Genomic DNA, 22,708 nt, shown 5'->3' with positions numbered 1-22,708 from the left:
GGCTGTGCGTGGGTGGTGTCTCCGCCCACAACTCCAGATTAGCTGATTCTTTGGCGGTGGCTCCTCTTGCTAGTCAGATCTCTCAGCGCACGCTTTCCAGCGCGGTACAGTAACCTTTCCATTGCCGCTCCAACTCAGCTCAGCCAGCATGAAAGTCACTGTAAAGCAGATCGTGGTCTTCAATCCGCACGCATCCACCATCCTTGTCTGTACCTGGGCCTCAGTTGCACCTCCATCTCTCCAGGCCAACTGACCCCCCTTTGCTATTTAGGAGAATTGTCCCGCTGTCAGACATTGGATGGCCGACATTCCTCTTCATAGCATTTGTACCGACAACTCTTCCCATACTGTCCTGGAAAAGTTTCCCGCTGTCATTAGTTGCACGGTCAACATTTTTCTGTATAGCACTGGCAAAAACATGGCCCCCGTCACACCGATCCACGTGCCCTGGGCCATCATTTTCTCCTTCCGCACTTGCACCATTCACTGTTAAGCAGACGCAGTCCTTTTGTACAGCGTGATGCAACTCTCCTTCTCTAACTCTCCTGCACATTTCTTGAGAGAACAGACTACAGTCCCAACAAAAGTCCATCCGTTGCCGCTGGCAACCACCACTTTGAACTTTACACTTCATCCCACTCTCCCTAACTCCTGTAGGATGATTCCTAGGAATGAATAAATAGGAGGGAACGGGATAAGGGGCAGGCCAAGGAGATATTGGGGGAGTGGGTGGAGTCAGTGGAGTCGGCGAATGGAAACATGCAGGAGTGACTATATATGAAGGTTACGATCGCTGTGTCTATGACTGTACAAAGCGAAAATATTGTGTACCGAATGGAATGGACTTTTCTTTCTTTATAATAAAACTTTTTCTGATTTAAAAGAAAAAAACACTCAGAAAAGATGAGTAGGGAAAATGTCAGTGGCCTCCACCTGTAAAACCATTCCTGTTTTGGAGGTCGTCTCATTGTTGCCCATCTAGTGCACCTGTTGGTAACAACCCCCTCTGCTACTTGACTGACCAGATGAATATCCCAGGAGTTTCCCTGACTTGATGCTATACTCTGATTATAAAGTGTTGAGCAGTGTATATGAGTGTGGAAAACTCTTGGTAATTTTTCTTGTCTTCTGACAGACGGACACTGTGGTGGGAATAGAAGGACATCGGAGGAAGATGTGACTACAGGTTCTCCAGAAGTAAATCCCGTTCCTCATAATATACATGACAGACCTCACCATTGGAGGAGATCATTGGAATCTCCTGATACTTCACATAGTCCTCTAATATCTGACAGTGCCGGCGGGTGCGGGAAACCATCTCATCTCAGGGAATCTTCTTTATACCATACAGGAGAGAATTCATTGTCATGTTCAGAGTGCGGGAAATGTTTTAAACAGAAAAGATACCTTCTTCAACACCAGAGAATTCACACAGGGGAGCGTCCCTATTCATGTTCTGAGTGCGGGAAATGTTTTAATCAAAAAGGAAGTCTTCTCACCCATCAGAGAATACACACAGGGGAGCTTCCATATTCATGTTCAGAGTGCGGGAAATGTTTTAGTCAAAAAGGAAACCTTCTTAGCCATCAGATAATACACACAGGGGAGCTTCCATATTCATGTTCAGAGTGCGGGAAATGTTTTAAACAGAAAAGAAACCTCCTTAGCCATCAGAGAATACACACAGGTGACCTTCCCTATTCATGTTCAGAGTGCGGGAAATGTTTTACACAGAAAAGAAACCTTCTTAGGCATCAAAGAACACACACAGGTGACCTTCCCTATTCATGTTTAGAGTGCGGGAAATGTTTCACTCAGAAAGGAAGTCTTCTTAGCCATCAGAGAATACACACAGGTGAGCTTCCATATTCATGTTTAGAGTGCGGGAAATGTTTTATTCGTAAAGAAAACCTTCTTAGTCATCAGAGAATACACACAGTAGAGCATCCCTATTCATGTTCCGAGTGTGGGAAATGTTTTAATAATAAAAGAAACCTTCTTAGCCATCAGAGAATACACACAGGTGAGCGTTCCTATTCTTGTTCAGAGTGCGGGAAATGTTTTATTCGTAAAGGACACCTTCTTACCCATCAGAGAATACACACAGGTGTGCATCCCTATTCATGTTCAGAGTGCAGGAAAAGTTTTAATGATAAAAGAAACCTTCTTAGGCATCAGAGAATACACACAGTAGAGCGTCCCTATTCATGTTCAGAGTGCAGGAAATGTTTTAATCATAAAGTAAGCCTTCTTAAACATCAGAGAAAACACACAGATGAGCGTCCCTATTCATGTTCAGAGTGCGGGAAATGTTTCATTGAGAAAGGAACTCTTCTTTTGCATCAGAGAATACACACAGGTGAGCTTCCTTATTCATGTTCAGAGTGCGGGAAATGTTTTAATCGTAAAGGAAGCCTTCTTCGCCATCAGAGAATCCACAGGGGGGAGCTTCCCTGTTAATGTTCAAAGTGCGGGAGTTGTTTTAATAATAAAGGAACCCTTCTTAGCCATCAGAGAATCCATACAGTTGAGCCTCCTTATTCATGTTCAGAGTGTGGGAAATGTTTTAATAGTAAAGGAAACCTTCTTAGCCTTTAGAGAATACAAATAGGTGAGCCTCCCTATTCATGTTTAGAGTGCGGGAATTGTTTTGCGCTCAAATGTTTACCTGTTAGACACCAGAAAGTTCATAGAGGCGAGTGTCTCTATTCATGTGCAGAGTGTGGGAAATGTTTCACTAAGAAAGAACACCTACTTACACCCAGGTGAGCACCCTTTTTAACGTTATGAGTGCGGGAAATGTTTTCCAAGCAAAGGTTTATTTAGTAGAAACCAGAAAGTTCATACGGGCGAGCGTCCTGTTTCATGCTCAGAGTGCGGGAAATATTTCACTCCTTATGTACGTTTTTAAACGGCAAAGAATTATCACTTATATTAGAGGCTCAGTTTTCATGTTCATGTACATGTACTGCGGCAGGGCGGCCGTTCAGTGCAGAATCACGTACCTGTATGTCATCTGCATTTCCAGGTCTGGGGCCAGAAGAGTTCCAGGAGTTCTACTCTTATCACAGATCCCAAACCAAAAGGAGACATCCACCACATCTTCAATCTTAAGGCCTTAAATGTTCTCAGCTGGGCACAGGAGGCCCTAAATGTCCTCAGCTGGGCACAGGAGGTCCTAAATGTCCTTAGCTGGGCACAGGAGGCCCTAAATGTCCTCAGCTGGGCACAGGAGGCCCTAAATGTCCTCAGCTTGGTACAGGAGGTCCTAATTGTCCTCAGCTGGGCACTGGAGGCCCTAAATGTCCTCAGCTGGGCACAGGAGGCCGTAAATGTCCTCAGCTTGGCACAGGAGGTCCTAATTGTCCTCAGCTGGGCAAAGGAGGCACTAAATGTCCTCAGCTGGGCACAGGAGGCCCTAAATGTCCTCAGCTGGGCACAGGAGGTCCTAAATGTCCTCAGCTGGGCCCAGGAGTTCTGCATGCAATCCACCAGGTCATAGTCTCTTTATCAGGGAGACTTTTTTCTCTGACTACCCCACATCCATGTACTGCGGTAGGGCAGCCGTTCTGCACAGAATCACGTACCTGTACATCATCTGCTTTTTTGGGTTTGTGGCGTGCACATGAGCCGCCGGCGCCCAGCTTCCCCTGGACACAGCAGGAGCCAATCAGTGGGTCCGGTGGATGCGGTGTCCGTTGGTACCCGGCAATCGTTCCTGAGAGAGGCAGAACAGTTGTCCGCCAATATAAACAAGGTAGATCGCCGTTCTGTTATTATGGAAGATGGAGATCCTGTGTATCTGCTAATGGAGAAAGGAGATACTGGCGCACAGAGATTATATATAGTCCACCCAGCAATAAATATCTAAAAATACCAATGATCAGGGTATGGGTTGTCAGAACTATGGTAAGAAATAGGCATATTTTTCATATTGCATGTGAAGAATTATGAACTGCATGACTCCAGAGACAAAGTTCAATTCATGGCCTTCACTAGAAACTCAATAAAAGACTCCGGTTTGTAGTTTCCATTGTTCGTTGTTGAAAAGTGGTAAGCCGTTGTTGACTAACCCTGGAGATAACGACTATATTCTATGGTCTTGAAAAGAGAATATATTTGAAGAAGCCATAAAACATTGTGTCCTGGCCATGAGTTATTTTCCATACAATAGCAGATCCTAACAGGACAGCTCTATCATGGATTACCTAACTAACACACCATTGTATCAACTATGGAAAAATAAACAACAGAGGAGCCATGGGAAGAAAGTTTTTGGTTCATTTTCTGGTAAATAACTTAGACTTATTCCAACTGTATTTTTATATGAATTTAATATAATCATAAGCATCTACAACCTCCTTGTTCCATCATATACCAAGAGGGGATGTGGAAATGATGGTTATATGGACAATCCTCCATTGAAGATTATATCAGTTAGATAGTAGCTGATGAATAAATTAGATTATTTCATATTGTAGATCCCAGACCATGTCCTGATTATATTATTTACTAGCATAATAATTCTCTAGTAGATAACCTTCTGATTGAATACATCACATGTGTCAAACAATTATAATCCCAGGTTATTGTGTATCAATTTAGATAATCTATAAGTAAGTCACTTCTTCCTAATTAAAAAAAAAAAAAAAAAAAAAAAAAAAAAAAAAAATATATATATATATATATATATATATATATATATATATATATATATATATATATATATGGTATTAGTATGTATACTCATTAAACGGTGTTACCAGAACTGAACCTTTCTAAGAGATATTACAGAAATTTCAGATGGCCATGCCGGCTCCATGAGAATATGGACAGATTCTCATTTTTTTTTATTACTATAAATTAATGTAGTAACTTCGATCAAAGATTTTTGCTCCCTGACATACATGGTGGTTAGTAGAGGTAGTGCATAATTACTCAACCAGTTAATGGTTATTTAAACCAACCAATGGGAAGAAGTTCCACCTTCTGGGTTTGGTTTATTGTAATTTTGTATGGCCTTTTTGTCCTGTACAATATATAAAGTAACCCAGACGAGACATAGAGACACACACATCCACCCATACACACTCATCATCCTCCATCTTACTTCACCTTCATTCTACGCCTGACACTCTGAAAAACTTTAAGGACGCCAGACGCAAGCTCCTCCCTAACCAGCCACCATTTTGGGAAAGGCAGCCATCTTAGGACTCTGGTAAACGACCATTTTGAGCCAGCAGCCATTTTGGAGTGGTAATTATGCATTATTGATTCTTTGATTTTTGTTTCCTTGTATGCTATAATCGTATGCTCAGGATATTTAGATTACCTTCCCAGTTGTAACAACCATGTCTTTGGTTTATATTGCTGAGCAAAACTGATTCAACTAGCGTTATCATTAAGGCTCCATGCACACAGGGCGTCATAAAAACGTGCTCCAAAGCTGTTTACATAACGCCGGGAAACAGCAGCTGTAAAAACGTGCTTTCAGTAGCTTTTTCTACTAGCGTTATTGCACGTTTGGCCACAGTAGCTGTTAGCAGCGTTTTTTCTGCCTCCATTCAAAATCAATGGTTCCCTATGGGAGCCTATTGATTTGAATGGAAGTCGCACCGTAGGTCGGATCAGGGTGATCCGACTTGCGGCGCGACTTGCGCTGTGAGAATCTTGAGGGGGAACTCCACGCCAAAATGGGGAAAAAAAAAACGGCGTGGGGTTCCCCCCAGGTTCCAAACCAGGCCCTTCAGGTCTGGTATGGAATTTGAGGGTAGCCCCACGCCGAAAAAACGGCGTGGGGTCCCCCCCAAAATCCATACCAGACCCTTAATCCAAGCATGCAGCCCGGCATACCAGGAAAGGGGAGGGGACGAGCGAGTGGCCCCACCCCCCCTGGATCATACCAGGCCACACACCCTCAACATGGGGGGGTGTGGGTGCTTTGGGGCAGGGGGGGCTCTGCACCCCGCACCTCAAAGCACCTTGCCCCCATGTTGATGAGGACAAGGGCCTCATCCCCACAACCCTGGCCGGTGGTTGTGGGGGTCTGCGGGCAGGGGGCTCATCGGAATCTGGAAGCCCCCTTTAACAAGGGGCCCCTCCCAAATCCCGGACCCCCTCCCTATGTGAATGGGTATGGGGTACACTGTACCCCTACCCATTCACCCCATAAAATGCAGTGTATGGAAATAACGACAGGAGACGTTTTGGAAAATTTATTAAAAATCTTCATCCGGCTCTTGTCCTCTCCGGGGGTCTTCTGCTCTTTTGCTGTCCGCCCTTCTTGTCTTCTCCTCTCCGGGGGTCTTCTGCTGTCTTCTCCTCTCCGGGGGTCTTCTGCTCTTTTGCTGTCCGCCCTTCTGCTGTCCAATCTTCTTGTCTTCTCCTCTCCGGTCTTCTGCTCTTTTGCTGTCGGCTGTCCTTCTTCCTCCGGTCCTCCTCCGAAGACGTCTCCAGCGATTATGCCGGCCTCTGGTCTCTGCAGCTAATTATATAGCCATTAGGGGCGTGGCCGCCAGATGACGTCATCGGGAGACCACGCCCCCCTTGTGTCACAGATGACGCCATCTGTGTCACAAGGGGGCGTGGTCTCCCGATGACGTCATCTGGCGGCCATGCCCCTAATGGCTATATAATTAGCTGCAGAGACCAGAGGCCGGCATAATCGCTGGAGACGTCGTCGTCGGAGGACCAGAGGAAGAAGGACAGCCGACAGCAAAAGAGCAGAAGACCGGAGAGGAGAAGACAAGAAGATTGGACAGCAGAAGGGCGGACAGCAAAAGAGCAGAAGACCCTCGGAGAGGAGAAGACAGCAGAAGACCCCCGGAGAGGAGAAGACAGCAGAAGACCCCCGGAGAGGAGAAGACAAGAAGGGCGGACAGCAAAAGAGCAGAAGACCCCCGGAGAGGACAAGAGCCGGATGAAGATTTTTAATACATTTTCCAAAACGTCTCCTGTCGTTATTTCCATACACTGCATTTTATGGGGTGAATGAGTAGGGGTACAGTGTACCCCATACCCATTCACATAGGGAGGGGGTCCGGGATCTGGGGGGGCCCCCTTGTTAAAGGGGGCTTCCAGATTCCGATGAGCCCCCTGCCCGCAGACCCCCACAACCACCGGCCAGGGTTGTGGGGATGAGGCCCTTGTCCTCATCAACATGGGGGCAAGGTGCTTTGAGGTGCGGGGTGCAGAGCCCCCCCTGCCCCAAAGCACCCACACCCCCCCATGTTGAGGGCGTGTGGCCTGGTATGATCCAGGGGGGGTGGGGCCGCTCGCTCGTCCCCTCCCCTTTCCTGGCATGCCGGGCTGCATGCTCGGATAAGGGTCTGGTATGGATTTTGGGGGGGACCCCACGCCGTTTTTTCCCCCATTTTGGCGTGGAGTTCCCCCTCAAGATTCTCACAGTGCAGGTCGCACCGCAAGTCGGATCACCCTGATCCGACCTGCGGTGTGACTTCCACTCAAATCAATAGGCTCCCATAGCGAGCCATTGATTTTGAATGGAAGAAAAAAAACGTATAACGTGGCTTAACGCACGTTAAGCAACGTTATGGAGCCTTTAGCAGCGTCAGACGTTTTTTGCAGCTTGACGCTGGAGCTCCTGAACCCATAGTTCCTGGGTTTTTTTTGGAGCTGTAAAACGCCTATGCCACTTGGAGCTCCTAAAAGCTCTATGTGTGCATGAGGCCATAGAATAACATGGATGGGCGTTCTACAGCTGCAAAAAAAAAACGTCTGACGCTGCTAACAGCAGCTGTAAAAACGTCCAGTGTGCATGAGGCCTAAGTTTGTATTTTATGTGAGATTATAATTTTGTGTCACCCATATCTATTTATTGTGAATACATGTCTTATGAATAAATATATATATTCCCTACTGTAGTCTGTATTCCCTATGGTTGGTATATGCTGTTAAAAAGAAATGAATCGATTAAAAATAACTCTACTCCGTTCAGAATAATATCTCGAATGTATAACGCACAACAGAGGTACAGTAAGAAAAGTCTAAACCCAGGGTGTCAGAGGGGTCGGGGGACTTGCAGAGTCAGGCAACCTTTGAGGTATAGTAAGAAATGTCTGAAACCAGGGTGACAAGAGGGGTCGGGAGACTTGCAGGGTCAGGGCAACCATTGGGGTACAGTAAGAAAAGTCTGAACCCAGGGTGACAAGAGGGGTTGGGAGACTTGCAGGGTCAGGGACACCATTGGAATACAGTAAGAAATGTTTGAACCCAGGGTGTCAGAGAGGTTGGGAGACTTGCAGGGTTAGGACAACCATTGGGGTAAAGTAAGAAATGTCCTAACCCAGTGTATCAAAGGGGTCGGGGGACTTGCAGAGTCAGGGCAACCATTGGGGTACAGTAAGAAATGTCTGAACCCAGGGTGTCAGAGGGTCGGGAGACTTGCAGGGTCAGGGCCACCATTGGGGTACAATAAGAAATGTCTGAACCCAGTGTGTCAGAAGGGTTGGAAGATTTGCGTGGTCAGGGCAACCATTGGGGTACAGTATCTTTAAGCGGCCTTCACTGGGGTAGCTTTACATGGGCAATGATGTCACTATGACAGACCTAGCTGGGACATGGGCTCTTACCCAATGACTATAGGCCCTGGCATTTAAGGGAACACTGCCCTTTGGAAGGTGTATGCCTGGGGGATCAGTGGAGTGTTCTTGTTTCTGAATCATGTTCATGTCTCCCCAAAACACACAGACTCTGGGAACTGGAGGTTCCATATTTGGGGCCTCTATGCCTCAAACTAGCAATGACTTTAGATGTAATCCACTCAAACTACGGGGGTCCCCTGCCATAATGTGTTTATTGTAAGTAGGTCTCCTGTTATAGTCTGTTGCCTACTAGTCTTAGGAGGGGGGGGGGGTAACTAATTAACACACCTATTGTCTGCTAGCAAAGTATTGGTGGATGTGTTTACACTTGTAATAATGTGTATTGTACTTTGTGAGCTCAATGCCGGAAAGTCTGACCCAAAATAAGATCCCTGATTGTCCCTGGTTGCTAATTAGCTTAATGTTTATAGTGTCAGTTATATTTCTGTATACAGTTGTGTTTGCATATGATGTGATCAGCCTTACCTGAGTGTGTAGTGTATAAAAAGCCTGTATTCTTGTTCAATAAACAGTTCCAGTTTTGCAGCTAAACGAGTCCCGTCTAGTTCTTGGTTGCAATATGTGGCTGTAATATCTGATATCTATGTTCAGACTGGAGGAAGCAATATACTGACGGAAGCACTCAAGTGGAGTGTGGCACGGTTCCATCACAATCACCACTATCCCCGCCCCTTCCTTTATATAGCGGATGACAGCTCAGGATGCCATCAGTCAGCGAGATTCGCTCCTGTGTGGCGGGTTATTGGTGGGTCAGTAGGGGGGTTTGGCATGTTTTGGGGTGGTTTTTAACCACCCCAAAACATCGCTCCTGGGCAAACCAATGTAGCTATAAAGGAGGCTCCCGCCCCTGCTCATTAGCGGGGAAGCCGATGCAGTGGGCAGGAAGCTCCGATTGCCGCCTGACACTCGCGATCGCTCCCCACTGAGAGAGAAGGACGGTCAGCTGTTGTAAACACAGCTGACCGTTCTTCTCCCTGGAATGATCACAGAGCTCCTGTGATCCTTCTATATAGGAACACAGGTCTCACAAGCCACGCCCCCCACAGTTAGAATCACTCCCCTAGGCCCACATTTAACACCTTGGTCACCCACAGAGTTAACCCCTTCCCTGCCAGTGTCATTATTACAGTAACAATACATATTTTTTAGCACTGATTACTGTAGTAATGTCACTGGTCCTCCCAAAAGTGTCAAAAATGTCGGTTAGGGGTCCGATCTGTCCGCCGCAATTTCGCAGTCCCACAAAACATCGCAGATCGCCGCCATTACTAGTAAAAAAAAAAAAAAACAATAAAAATGACATAACTCTTTCCCATAGTTAGTAGACGCAATAACATTTGCGCAAAACAAACAAAGTACGCTTATTAGGATTTTTTTTACCAAAAATATGTAACTGAAAACAAGTTGGCCTAAAATGTTGATGTGAAAAATATTGTTTTTTTTTTTTCAGAATTGTCGCTCTTTTTTTTGTCTATAGCGCAAAAAATAAAAATTGCAGAGGTGATCAAATACCACCAAAAGGAAAGCTCTATTTGTGGGAAAAAAGAAAATCTATTTTATTTGGGAACAGCGTCGCACTACAGCGCAATTGTCCATTAAAGTAATGCAGTGCCGAATTGCAAAATAGGGCCTGATCATTAACCACTTAAGCCCCGGAGGATTTGGCTGCTCAAAGACCAGGCCCCTTTTTTCAACTTGGCACTGCGTGAATTTAACTGACAATTGCGTGGTCATGCAATGCAGTACTCAAACGAAATTTACGTCCTTTTTTTCCCACAAACAGAGCTTTCCTTTGGTGGTATTTGGTCACCTCTGCGCTTTTTTTTTTTTGCGATATTAATAAAAAAAGAGTGAACATTTTGAGAAAAAATGACATTTTCAACTTTGTCTTTTAAAAAATATCCAATATACTCAATTTATGTCATATATTTTGGCCAAAATGTATTTAGCTACGTCTTTGACAAAGAAAATCTCAATGAGAGTATTTTTATTTTTTTTCCCAAAGAGCGTATTTTTATTTGTTTGCGCAAAAGTTATAGCGTCTACAAACTATGGTGTAAATATTGGAATTTCTGCAGCTTTTACTTTCTGACTGCCTATCCCATTTCATCGAGTGCTAAAATGGCAGGGCAGTACAACCCCCCCCCCCCCCCCAAATTACCACCTTTTGGAAAGTAGACATCCTAAGGAATGTCCTGAGAGGCATGGTGAGCTCATTGAATATTTTATTTTTTTGTCACAGGTATTTGAAAAATAAAAAAAAAAAAACAAATTAATTTTTTTTACACAAAGTTGTCATTGAAATGATATATTGCTCACACATGGCATGGGTATATGTGTAATTACACCCCAAAATATATTCTGCTGCTTCTCCTGAGTACAGTGATACCACATATGTGAGACTTTTTGGGAGCCTAGCTGTGTACGGACCCCAAAAACCAATCATCACCTTCAGAATTTCAAAGGGCGTACATTTTTCATTGCATTTTCTCACTACCTATCACGGTTTAGGAGGTCCTGAAATGTCAAGATACCACAAAATCCCCCCCCCCCCCAAATGACCCCATTTTGGAAAGTAGACACCCCAAGCTATTTGCTGAGAGGCATGGTGAGTGCATAGAGTATTTTATATTTTGTCACAAGTTGCGGGAAAATAAAAATTTTTTTATTAACACAAAGTTGTCTCTAAAAGATAAATTGCTCACACATGCCATGGGTATATGTGGAATGACACCCCAAAATACATTCTGCTGCTTCTCCTGAGTATGGGGATACCACATGTGTGAGACTTTTTGGGAGCCTAGAAAACCAATCACCACTTTCAGGTTTTCTAATGGCGTAAATTGTGCATTTCACCTCCGCACTACCTGTCAGTTTCAGAGGCCCTAAAACTTCAAGATCGCACAACCCCCCCCCCCCAAATGACCACATTTTGCAAAGTAGACACTCCAAGCTATTTGCTGAAAGCCATGGTGAGTCCATGGAATATTTTATATTTTGCCACAAGTTCCGGGAAAATTATTATTATTTTATTTTTTTTACAAAAAAGTTGTCACTAAATGATATATTGCTCACACATGCCATGGGTATATGTGAAATGACACCCCAAGATACATTCTGCTGCTTCTCCTGAGTATGGGGATACCCCATGTGTGAGACTTTTGGCAGTCTAGGTGAGTACAGGACCCCGAAAACCAATCACCACTTTCAGGCTTACCAAGGGCGTAAATTGTTGATTTCCCTCCTGACTACCTATCACAGTTTCGGAGGCAATGAAATGCCAAGACAGCACAACCCCCCCCCCCAAATGACCCCTTTTCGGTAAGTAGACACCCTAAGCTATTTGCAGAGAGGCAGGTTGAGTGCTTTGAAGATCTCACTTTTGTCACAAAGTTTTGGAATTTGAAAAAAGAGGGAAAAAAAATGCATTTTTCTTTTTTTTCCAAAATAAATGAGAGCTGCAAAATACTCACCATGCCTCTAAGCAAATAGCTTGGAGTGTCTACTTTGCAAAATGGGGTCTTTTGTGGGGGTTTTGTGCCATCTTGGCATTTCATGGCCTTCAAAAGTGTGATAGGTAGTAAGGAGTGAAATCAACAATTTACGCCCTTAGAAAGCCTGAAGGTGAGGATTGGATTTTGGGGTCCTGTACACGGCTAGACTGCCAAAAAGTCTCACACATGGGGTATCCCTGTACTCAAGAGAGGCAGCATAATGTATTTTGGGGTGTCATTCCACATATACCCATGGCATGTGTGAGCAATATATCATTTAGTGACAACTTTGTGTAAAAAAAAAACAAAAAAAATAAAAAAATTATAATTTTCCCGAAAATTGTGGCAAAATATAAACTATTCCATGGACTCCCCATGCCTCTCAGCTAATAGCTTGAAGTGTCTACTTTGCAAAATGGGGTCATTTGGGGGGTTTTGTGCTATCTTGAGATTTTAGGGCCTCTGAAACTGTGACAGCTAGTGCGGAAGTAAAATGCACAATTTAGGCCATTAGAAAACCTGAAGGTGGTGATTGGTTTTCGGGGTCCCATACACAGCTAGGTTCCCAAAAAGTCTCCCACATGTGACATCCCTGTACTCAGGAGAAGCAGCAGAATGTATTTTGGGGTGTCATTTCACATATACCCATGGCATTCATGAGCAATATATCATTTATTGTCACCTTCTCGAAACTTAGGGCAAAATATAAAATACTCCATGGACTCAATATGCCTCTCAGCAAATAGCTTTGGGTGTCTACTTTTCAAAAAGGGGTTATTTGGGGGGGTGTTTGAACTGTCCTGACATTTTATGCTCAATCTTTTTTTTTTTAATCCTTTTTTTTCAATATGTGCATAAAAACTAACATTCCAAACATCCTTTCAACAAAAGGGACAAAACAATATAAAATAAAAAAAATTATATAATATGAAAATAATTATCTGTTTACTTAGTATTCATAATCTCTTTATGCCAAGGTATATCCATTTAGCTTAATTGATCGCCGTTGTCCCGGTGTGCCCCAACCCCTTACTCCATTGCATTCATAGATTTATTTCCTCATCATACTATGTGCATCCCTCTATATCCTCTTGGTTATCTCCTTATATTCAACCATTGGTTAACGTTGATTGACTCCAATTATCCCAAATTTTATTATATTTCGTTGAGCATCCTCTATGCATATACAATACTTTTTCAAATGGTAAAATCTGATTTACCGCTTTTATCCAGTTCTTAACAACAGGGTGCTTCGCTTGAATCCACTTAACTGTGATTGTTTTCCTTGCCATAAACAGCGTTTCTCTAAGCATTATCTTGTGATATCTAGACCATGTTATTTCATCTAATATACCCAGCAAACAGGTTTCTGGGGTCAAAGGTACAGGCATATTCAGGACAGAGGATAATATTTGAATTATTTCCTGCCAGAATCTTGATATCATTGGACAAAACCACATAATATGTATAAAGTCTGCCCGCTTAGCACTGCATCTCAAACATTTAGGAGATGCAATGCTTTGCATTGCATAAAGTCTACTTGGAGAGAGATATGATTGATGTAGCATATATAATTGTATTAACCTATTGTTTGCTGCTGGCGATACATATAAATGGGATAAACAGGCTTCTTTCCAATCTTCATCAGTTAAATTGGGAATTATTTCCTGCCATTTTGTTCTTATTGCCAAGGGATTCATTCCTGAATTAACCCTGGTTAAATGTGCATATATTTTAGAGATTAATCCTTTAGGGCCCTGGGACCTAAGGACACCAATCATTGGATATCTAGAGATCCCAGGTCCCAAAACTCCAAATTGCGCTTGTAATGCATGCCGCAACTGTAGGTATCTATATAATGAGGTATGTGGTATATCATATTTCATTTGTATATCTGAAAAAGAGTACATATGTGTTATGTCATATATGTCTGCAAGGACTGATATCCCTTTTTGTTCCCAGAACTGATACTCTACCAATTGTTTCAGTTGATTAAACATTGGGTTTCGCCATAATGGGAGATCCATGTTTATTTGTGTGTTTCCCTCTATACGTTTTGCCTCTCTCCATATTGTACGAGCTAATGTTAACATTGGTATTTGCTTATATTTTAATTTATTCAAAGGTGCTTCTAGGGCTATAAGTAAATTATTGATTTGTAAAACATGAGCCAGGTGTGATTCTACCATCTGTAGTGTTACTGGTACTATCCATCCTGTGAGATGTTTAAGTTGTCCAGCGAGATAGTATCTGTATATATTAGGAAGTGCCATACCTGCTTCTGTTTTAGCTCTCTGAAGTGTGGTTAACTTTATTCTATTTCTACCCTTTCCCCAAATAAATGTGGTAAATAGGGCATCTATTTTTTTAAAAATAGTTTTAGGGACTATAACCGACATATGTGAAAAAATGTATAAACATTTCGGTAATAGGACCATCTTGATTAAATTTATTCTCCCTGCAACTGAAAGTGGTAATTTAGCCCAAGTACCTAATTTAGTTTTAATTGTTGTCATGAGTGGATTAAGGTTAGCCTGTAAAGCTGCTTGTGGTAATCTTGTAATATTTATTCCCAGATATTTGAAAGAGGACACTACCTTTAATAAACTTGAATCCTTGCTTAGTGTGAGTAGTTGTGGTTGCAATGGCATAAGGGAGGATTTTTGCCAATTAATTTTAAGGCCTGAATAAGAACCAAATAGTTCTATTATATGCATAGCTGCTTCCAATAATCCATGTGCATCATTTAAATATAAAACAAGATCATCAGCATATAATCCCACTATATCTATCCTTTCTGCCAATGTAATGCCCCGTACAGAAGGGGTTTGCCGAAGTCGAAGTGCCAAAGATTCAATAGCTACTGAAAATAAGAGTGGTGATAGAGGGCATCCCTGCCGGGTGCCTCTATATAATTGTATGGCCTTGGTTAAAAAGCCATTTACCAACAGCTGAGAAGTTGGATTTAGATACATTATTTCCACCCAAGTACAGAATTTCTCCCCAAATCCAAATGCCCTAAGCACTGCCTGCAAAAAGGGCCATTCAATAGAATCAAAAGCCTTTGCTGTATCAAGAGAGGCCAAGACACTTGAGTCTGGTAGTTGATCTCTAAGCTGAGCTATAAGTTGTGTTCTTCGAAGATTTATAGATGTGGATTTTCCTGGCATAAATCCAGTTTGATCTGGATGTATAATATTAAGTATTACATTGTTTAATCTATGGGCCAAAATTTTTGCAAGAATTTTGTAGTCTGTATTTAATAATGATATGGGTCGGTATGAAGCACAATCTGTTAAATTTTTATCTGGTTTTGGAATTAGTACTACTGTAGCTAAATACATGGATTCAGGAAGTCTTTTTACCCTGAAAGCTGCATCAAATACTTGAACTAGCACTGGGGCAAGAATATCCATGTATTTACTATATACTTCTAACGGAAGTCCGTCTGGTCCTGAAGCCTTTCCTATTGCTAGACTTGTTATTGCTCTTCTAACTTCTTCCTCGCTTGGACTTTCCTCTAATAATTTAACCTGCTCGGTCGTTAAGGCTGGAAAGTGTATTTCACTCAGATAAGTTCAAATTTCATCTGCATTATACGTAAGAGAGGTGGCATACATATCAGTATAAAACGAGTGAAAGCATGACATAATACCAGCCACATCCCTTACGCATTCCCCGTCAGGGAGCTCTATATTAGTTATAACTAAACTTGTACTTTGTTGCTTAGCCATATGTGCTAAAAGACGACTTGAAGTATTCCCTTGTTCAAAGTACTTCTGTTGATATTCAAATTGTTTGTATTTAGCTATTGCTGCTATATGTGTAGTATATTTTCTTACTGTCATTTGCCATTTTTCCCTATTTATTTCAGTTGGGGTTTTCAAAAACGCAGCTTCTGTATCTCTACATTGCTCTTCTAGATCTTCCGTTTCATGCCTGGTGGCTCTTTTAATATATGATATTGTTGATCTAAGTGTCCCCCGTAGATATGCTTTCAAAGTATCCCAAAAGATCAAATCTCTTTGGGATCCATGTATTTCTAAAAATATCTGCAATTGTTCAGGTATACGATCGTGCGTTCCAATCTGTGATAACCAATATGGCTGAAATTTCCAGTTTTGCTTCATTCCCTCAATTCCTATTGCTATATTTACCAGGAGTGGTGAGTGATCAGACACTCCTCTATTCAAATATTCAACAGAGACAACCCTAGAAATAATTTTATCATTTCCCAGCGCCAGATCTATTCTTGACAGACATCCCCTTCCTGGGATGGCCCAGGAATAAGCCCTGGTCTGGGGATTAAGCATTCTCCACAAATCTCTCCATCCAAATTCCTCCCCTAACCCACGAAGCATAAGTGGTTTTCGAGTTCTTTTTAGGGGGGGTCCATGCCTGTCCACCAGCGGGTCCCACAGAAGATTAAAGTCTCCCAGGCATAGCACTAATGCCTCTGGGTATAAACTTTCAAATAGCATAACCTCTTTAATTACACTTAATGTAGCAGGTGGTGGATTATATATACCTAAAATAACAAATGGTATATCATACACTTGAGCTCGTACAAATACATATTGCCCTTCCTGCCCAGGGTCTACCTTTTTTTGAAAGCACTTCCATGGTACCGACCTATGGACAAGCAATGAAATCCCCCTTACATATGTTGAATAACTCGAGTGTATTGACCATTGGATCCAGGGTTTACACAATTGGTTTGTTGTATCTGGGATCATATGTGTCTCTTGCAGGCATATAATTTGTGCTTTAGTTAATATATTTGTAATTACCTGGGATCTCTTCTGGGGGGTCCCTAGACCCCTAACATTCCATGATAGGAACCCACATTTTGTAGTCATCTTAGAGGTTTTTTTCTATATATAGCTGTAGGTTCACTTCCCAAAATGGATCCCATTTATCTAACCGTCTATCTATGACATTTATCATGATAATACCCCATAGCAATGTACTCCTTATATTTTATACCAATATAATTATTGAGGTCAGTTGGGCACACCAGGACACAGCGATCTTCAAAAGTAACAAGAAAAAATATGAAAAAGAAAAAAAGAAAAAAAAAATCTCAAACAAAATTACCAAAAAAAAATTTTTAAAAAAAAAAAAGAAAAATCATCGTGCACATATAGCAAAATTTTGACCAATAGGTCTTACTCCAAAAAAAAAACAATGGAACATTGCCCGAGCATACAAAAATTTGCATGCAAGGACAATATAGCTGCGGCCTCCACTCAAGCTCCCACCTTACTCTCAGAAAAATGTCATGTTTTCCTCTAAGAAATAAAAAAGGAATTTTGCGTTTTGATTTATATTTGATACACCTTTATACATATATTCCTTTCATCTAGATACTATTCAGATCTTTCTTATCACCTACTAGCTATTTCCTTATTTACACTTATTAGCACTCATCACTTTAAATGTCTACCGACATCTATACATTAAATATTTAATAGTGCTGTTACTTTTCTATATTATCACACTGCACCTGGAGTATGTAATGTACAACATAAAGTATATAGTGCAGGGGTCAGGAGTATGTAATGTCCAACATAGAGTATACAATGCAGGGGTATGTAATGTACACCATAAAGTATATAGCGCAGGGGTCAGGAGTATGTAATGTACAACATAGAGTATATAGTGCAGGGATCAGGAGTATGTAATGTACAATATAGAGTATACATTGCAGGGGTCAAGAATATGAAATGTACAATATAGAGTATATAGTGAAAGGGTCAGGGGTATGTAATGTACAACATAGAGTATATAGTGCAGGGGTCAGGGGTAAGTAATGTACAACATAAGGTATATAGTGCAGGGGTCAGAAGTATGTAATGTACAACAAAGAGTATATAGTGCAGGGGTCAGGAGTATGTAATGTACAACATAGAGTATATAGGGCAGGAGTGTGTAATGTACAGTATACATTATACAGTGTAAAGATCAGGGGTATGTAATGTTCAACATAGAGTATATAGTGCAGGGGTCAGGGGTATTTAATGTACAACATAAAGTATATAGTGTTGGGGTCAGGAGTATGTAATGTGTCCACCCCTTGTCCCGACCCTGACCCCAGGTGCCTAGATCTAGTAACTCCTCTGGTGAAAATGAACATTTTGCTGTCAGCTGAACCCCTGAATCTCCATAAATCCAGTCTAGAGACATAAATTGTGTTTGCGGCACAGAGAAGGAAGATTATCTGAGAGAAATACAGGAATACAGGACGGGGAACACAGCTCAGGAAAGTGACCAGGGTATTACAGGCTGATATCACCCAGTCCTTGCCCTACTCTGGACCAATCAGTGAGCAGTATGGGTGGAGGAATGAATTTAGTGTTAATGACCCACCTGTGCTGATCTCTGTAGGAGTGTCCTCCTCTATAAATGTCCCCGTTATTCCATCCTCCTCCATAGACTGCTGATCATCCCTCACATACGTCTTGTCTTCTTCTGCCTTACCCTCAGCTTTTATATCAATTGGCTCTTCACACTATACCAAGAAAATAATAGAGGAGGTCATCTGTAATACATAAGCTTCAATATTGTGACATCACATTTAAAAAAATTACTTCAATGAGTCCATGTTCTAGATGCTCCGTCCCACCAACCTTGTAATAGTGAGGGATGGTGTGACCTTCCTGTGTGGAATCCCGGGAATACAGAGGACGGGGACATCTCTCTGGTGGGTTCCTGGTATTAGGTGGCTCCATCATATCCTTGTGTCCTTCTGAAAACTCCTCCATCACTCCATACTCCTCATCCTCCTCTTTATACTCTTCTTTAACATCAATATTATCATCCCCGAGGATTCCACTCTGAATATATAATAAAACATTCATTATAACAAACATTCTTGTATATAAATCATAACTATCAGTGATTGTTCCTCATCAACCTGATGATGGTGAGGGATGGTGTGACCTTCCTGTGTGGAATCCCAGGAATACAGAGGACGGGGACATCTCTCTGGTGGGTTACCATTACTGGATCCATCTGTAGGAAACACACACTCTGACTGAATGAATTGTTTCTATGGGTTTATCAGATGATGGAGGATCTAGGTGGACCCTCCATACTGCTCTCTCCTTTACAATAAAGTCTTCTCTTACCTGGAGATGTAAGGGGCAGCTGATTGTCCATTAGTGATGGACAAACATTGGCCGGGACGGTTCGTGAACGTCAGGCGCAAATTTTCTCAAAAGTCTGCGAACCGCAAGTTCGCGGCGGGCCCCATTGACTTTAATGGGAGGAGAACTTTAAAAACCTTTAAGTCATATTTGCAGCAACAAAAGCCGTACTAGCTGTGCACAAATAGTCCCAGCACATGGACAATGTCATAACAGAAGTATTGCAAATCGAAAAGTTGCCCTAAAAAAATTTTTTTTTACAGCAAAAAGTGTTTTGTTTTTTTCATAAATCAGCCAGAACTGACAGCAGCGGTAAATACATGTCAAATAAATATAGAGGCCATTCACCCATCTTTAAATTGGGTCCGCATCCATTCCACAATTTGGCAGAACCTTTACAAACCCATTGATTTTCAATTCCAGTCTGAAAAATTAGGCATTCACAGGATAAAGAAGTACGTGTCGGCCATTCCAGGCCCCAAAAAGTAGCCCACATGCGTTTACCTGACAGCTAAGAACATTGTATTCTGTGGCTGAAGGTACATTAGGCATTCACAGGATACAGAAGTAAGTGCCGGTCAATATAGGCCCAAAAAATTAGCCCACATGAGTTTACCTGACAGCTAAGAACGTTGTATTCTGTGGCTGAAGATACATTAGGCATTCACAGGATACAGAAGTTTCAGCCTGTATAGGCCCCAAAAAATAAGCCCACATGGGTTTACCTGACAGCTAAGAACTTAGTATTTGGTGGCTGGAGGTACATTAGGCATTCACAGGATACAGAAGTAAGTGTCGGTCAGTATTGGCCCCAAAAATTAGCCCACATGGGTTTACCTGACAGCTAAGAATGTTGTATTCTGTGGCTGAAGGTGCATTAGGCATTCACAGAAAAAATAATTGTCGGCCCTGAAAGGCCCCAAAAATTTGCCATTCAATGGACATGAAATGCCTTTTACGCCGCTGTATTTAGCGAACACAAGGACCAGGAATTGTTGTGGGTTGATGGCGGTCTGGTGGATATTTGTGGCCTAGCATGAGGAATTTCAATGAAACATGGTCTACTGGTCACATGTGTTGAATTCCACAGAGATCCATGCCTCATTCATTTTTATAAATGTGAGGTAGTCTACACTGTCATGAGCTAGGCGAGTGCGCTTATCGGTCACGATCCCCCCCTGCTGCGCTAAATGTCCTTTCGGACAGGACACTGGACGGGGGGCAAGCCAACATTTCCATTGCAAATTGTGCAAGCTCTGGCCAGCGGTCAAGCCTGCCTACGCAGTAGTCCAGGGGTTTATCACTCCTCAGAGCGTCCACATCAGCCGTTAACCCGATGTAGTTGGACACCTGACGGTCTAGGCATTCCCTGATGCTGGATCTGGAGTACAGCTGTCGATGGTTTGGCTGAAAGAAGTATCTCATATCTGAAGTGGCCAAGACATCTTCAAACCGCCCTCTTCTTGCAGGCACTGTTGGATTGCCACCCGCAACTGTCTCTCTGTGACTGGAAATTCCTCTGCCAGCGCACGCAAAAGCAGAATGCAGCATTTCCCGCAGCAAGGCCTGGAAGTGCTGCATTTTGACCGCCCTCTGTGATTGTGGTAACATTTCTGCCATTTTTTGTTTGTACCGGGAGTCTAAGTACGTTGCCACCCAGTACTGGTCCTTGGCCTTTATGCTTTTTATATGGGGGTCCCCCTTAAAACACTGGAGCATGAAGGCCCTCATTTGTACTAAACTGGAAGCGGTGTAGTGGCCTGCTTCCAGCTCATCATCCAGGATAATGTCGACCTCGTTCTCCTCCCCCCATCCACGGAAAACACCAGGGATCCCAGAAAGGTTTAAAGCATGCTCTTCTTGCTCCTCCTAATCCCCCCCGGCAACATCCTCCTCTGACACCTCTTCAGACTCCTACTGTTGACTTGTCTCAGATGGAGTAGCACCCACTGGGAATTCATCCAACATTGTGACTTCCTTATCTTCCTGCTCCTCGATGGCTTGATCAATGACACGACGCAATGCACGCTCCAGAAAGAAGGCGTAAGGTACGATGTCACTGATGGCGCCCTGGCCGTGACTAACCAGTTTGGTGATCTCATCAAATGGCCGCAGAAGTCTGCATGCATTGCACATGAGCAGCCACTGGCGAGGTGAAAAAAAACCCAAGCTCACCAGAACCTGTCCTGCCGCAGAGTTCGTACAGGTAGTCGTTAACTGCAAGTTTCTGCTGGAGCAGCCTATCAAGCATATGCAACGTTGGGTTCCATCGCGTCGGGCAGTCACAAATAAGACGCCTGATGGGCAGGTTGTGTCTCCGCTGAATGTCAGCAAGGAGAGCCATGGTTATGTAAGATCTTCTGAAATGGCCCGAGATTTTCCTGGCCTGCCACAAGACGTCCTGGACCCCAGGGTATTTGGCAACGAATCGCTGCACCACCAAGTTCAGGACATGTGCCATGCATGGCATGTGTGTAATTTTGCCCTGTTTCAGCGTGCTCAGCAGATTGGCACCGTTGCCACACACCACGTTACCAACTGTCAAATTGTGCGGTTCCAGCCACTGATCTGCCTGTGAACGCAAAGCTGAAAGGAGTGCAGGACCAGTGTGGCTCTTGGATTCCAGGCACAACAGACACAGCATGGCAAAGTCTCACCTGGCATGTGGAATAGGTTCTGAGGATCGTCGGCGTTGCGGAAGAGACAGTAGCAGTGGAAAAGGAGGAGTCAGCCGAGGAGGAGAGGGAGGATGAAGTCGGAGGAGGAGAAGAAGGCCTGCATGCAATGTAAAACCAAATCTACACGGGTGCCACGGTTTACATGCTTGACGGCAGTCAGAAGGTTCACCCAGTGGGCAGTAAAAGTAATATACCTTCCCTGCCGTGTTTGCTAGACCTGTGGTCAGATGTATCTTGGCACCAACACTGTGTGCCAGAGATATATTCACTTGCCGCTGAACATGGCCATACAGCTCTGGAATGCCCTTCTGCGAGAAATATTTCCTGCCTGGGACCTTCCATTGTGGTGTTCCAATGGCCACAAATTTAAGAAAGGCCTCCGAGTCCACCAGTTGATATGGCAGTAGTTGGCGGGCTATCAATTCCAACAAGCCAGTAGTCAAACGTTGGGCAAGAGGGTTATCCGGCGTCATCATTTTTTTCCGCTCCAACATTTCGGCCACAGAAGCCTGCATTTTTCCAGAACAACGTGACGACGGCATCATCGAAGGTGGAGTGGAGGACAAATGTGAGGAGAGAGGAGAAGGAAAAGAGGCTGGACGGTGAGTGCCTGGAGTGTGGCTTTGTGGGTTCTGACGGTGCTGCTCCCACTGGGCTCGGTGATGGGAATTCAGGTGCCTTCTTAAGGCAGTTGTCCCTAGGTGAGTGTTGGGCTTACCGTGACTGATGCATTGACTGCAAAGGCTGCAGATGGCAACACTGCG

General features: G+C 43.2%; 2 protein-coding genes across 2 annotated transcripts in view; one reads left to right on the top strand and one right to left on the bottom strand.

Annotated features, from left to right (window-relative positions):
• Positions 1 to 22,708, bottom strand: part of LOC309548838 (uncharacterized protein) — a gene marked incomplete at its 3' end in the record, with an annotated part of 605,194 nt that overhangs the window by 514,880 nt on the left and 67,606 nt on the right. The gene's annotated exons all lie outside the window — the stretch shown is intronic.
• Positions 419 to 22,708, top strand: part of LOC309550242 (uncharacterized protein) — a gene marked incomplete at both ends in the record, with an annotated part of 302,087 nt that continues 279,797 nt past the window's right edge. The window contains 2 exons of the mRNA XM_082250653.1: positions 419 to 470; positions 1,352 to 2,109. Of these exons, the coding sequence (XP_082106779.1) occupies positions 419 to 470; positions 1,352 to 2,109 (810 nt within the window). The remainder of the gene's footprint in view (positions 471 to 1,351; positions 2,110 to 22,708) is intronic.

The sequence above is a fragment of the Pelophylax lessonae genome, assembly GCF_965119305.1.
Source record: "Pelophylax lessonae genome assembly, chromosome: 3".
In the NCBI taxonomy this organism is placed as follows: Eukaryota; Metazoa; Chordata; class Amphibia; order Anura; family Ranidae; genus Pelophylax; species Pelophylax lessonae.
The sequence above is the reverse complement of the archived record's forward strand: the minus strand, read 5'-3'. Positions and strand labels throughout refer to the sequence as shown.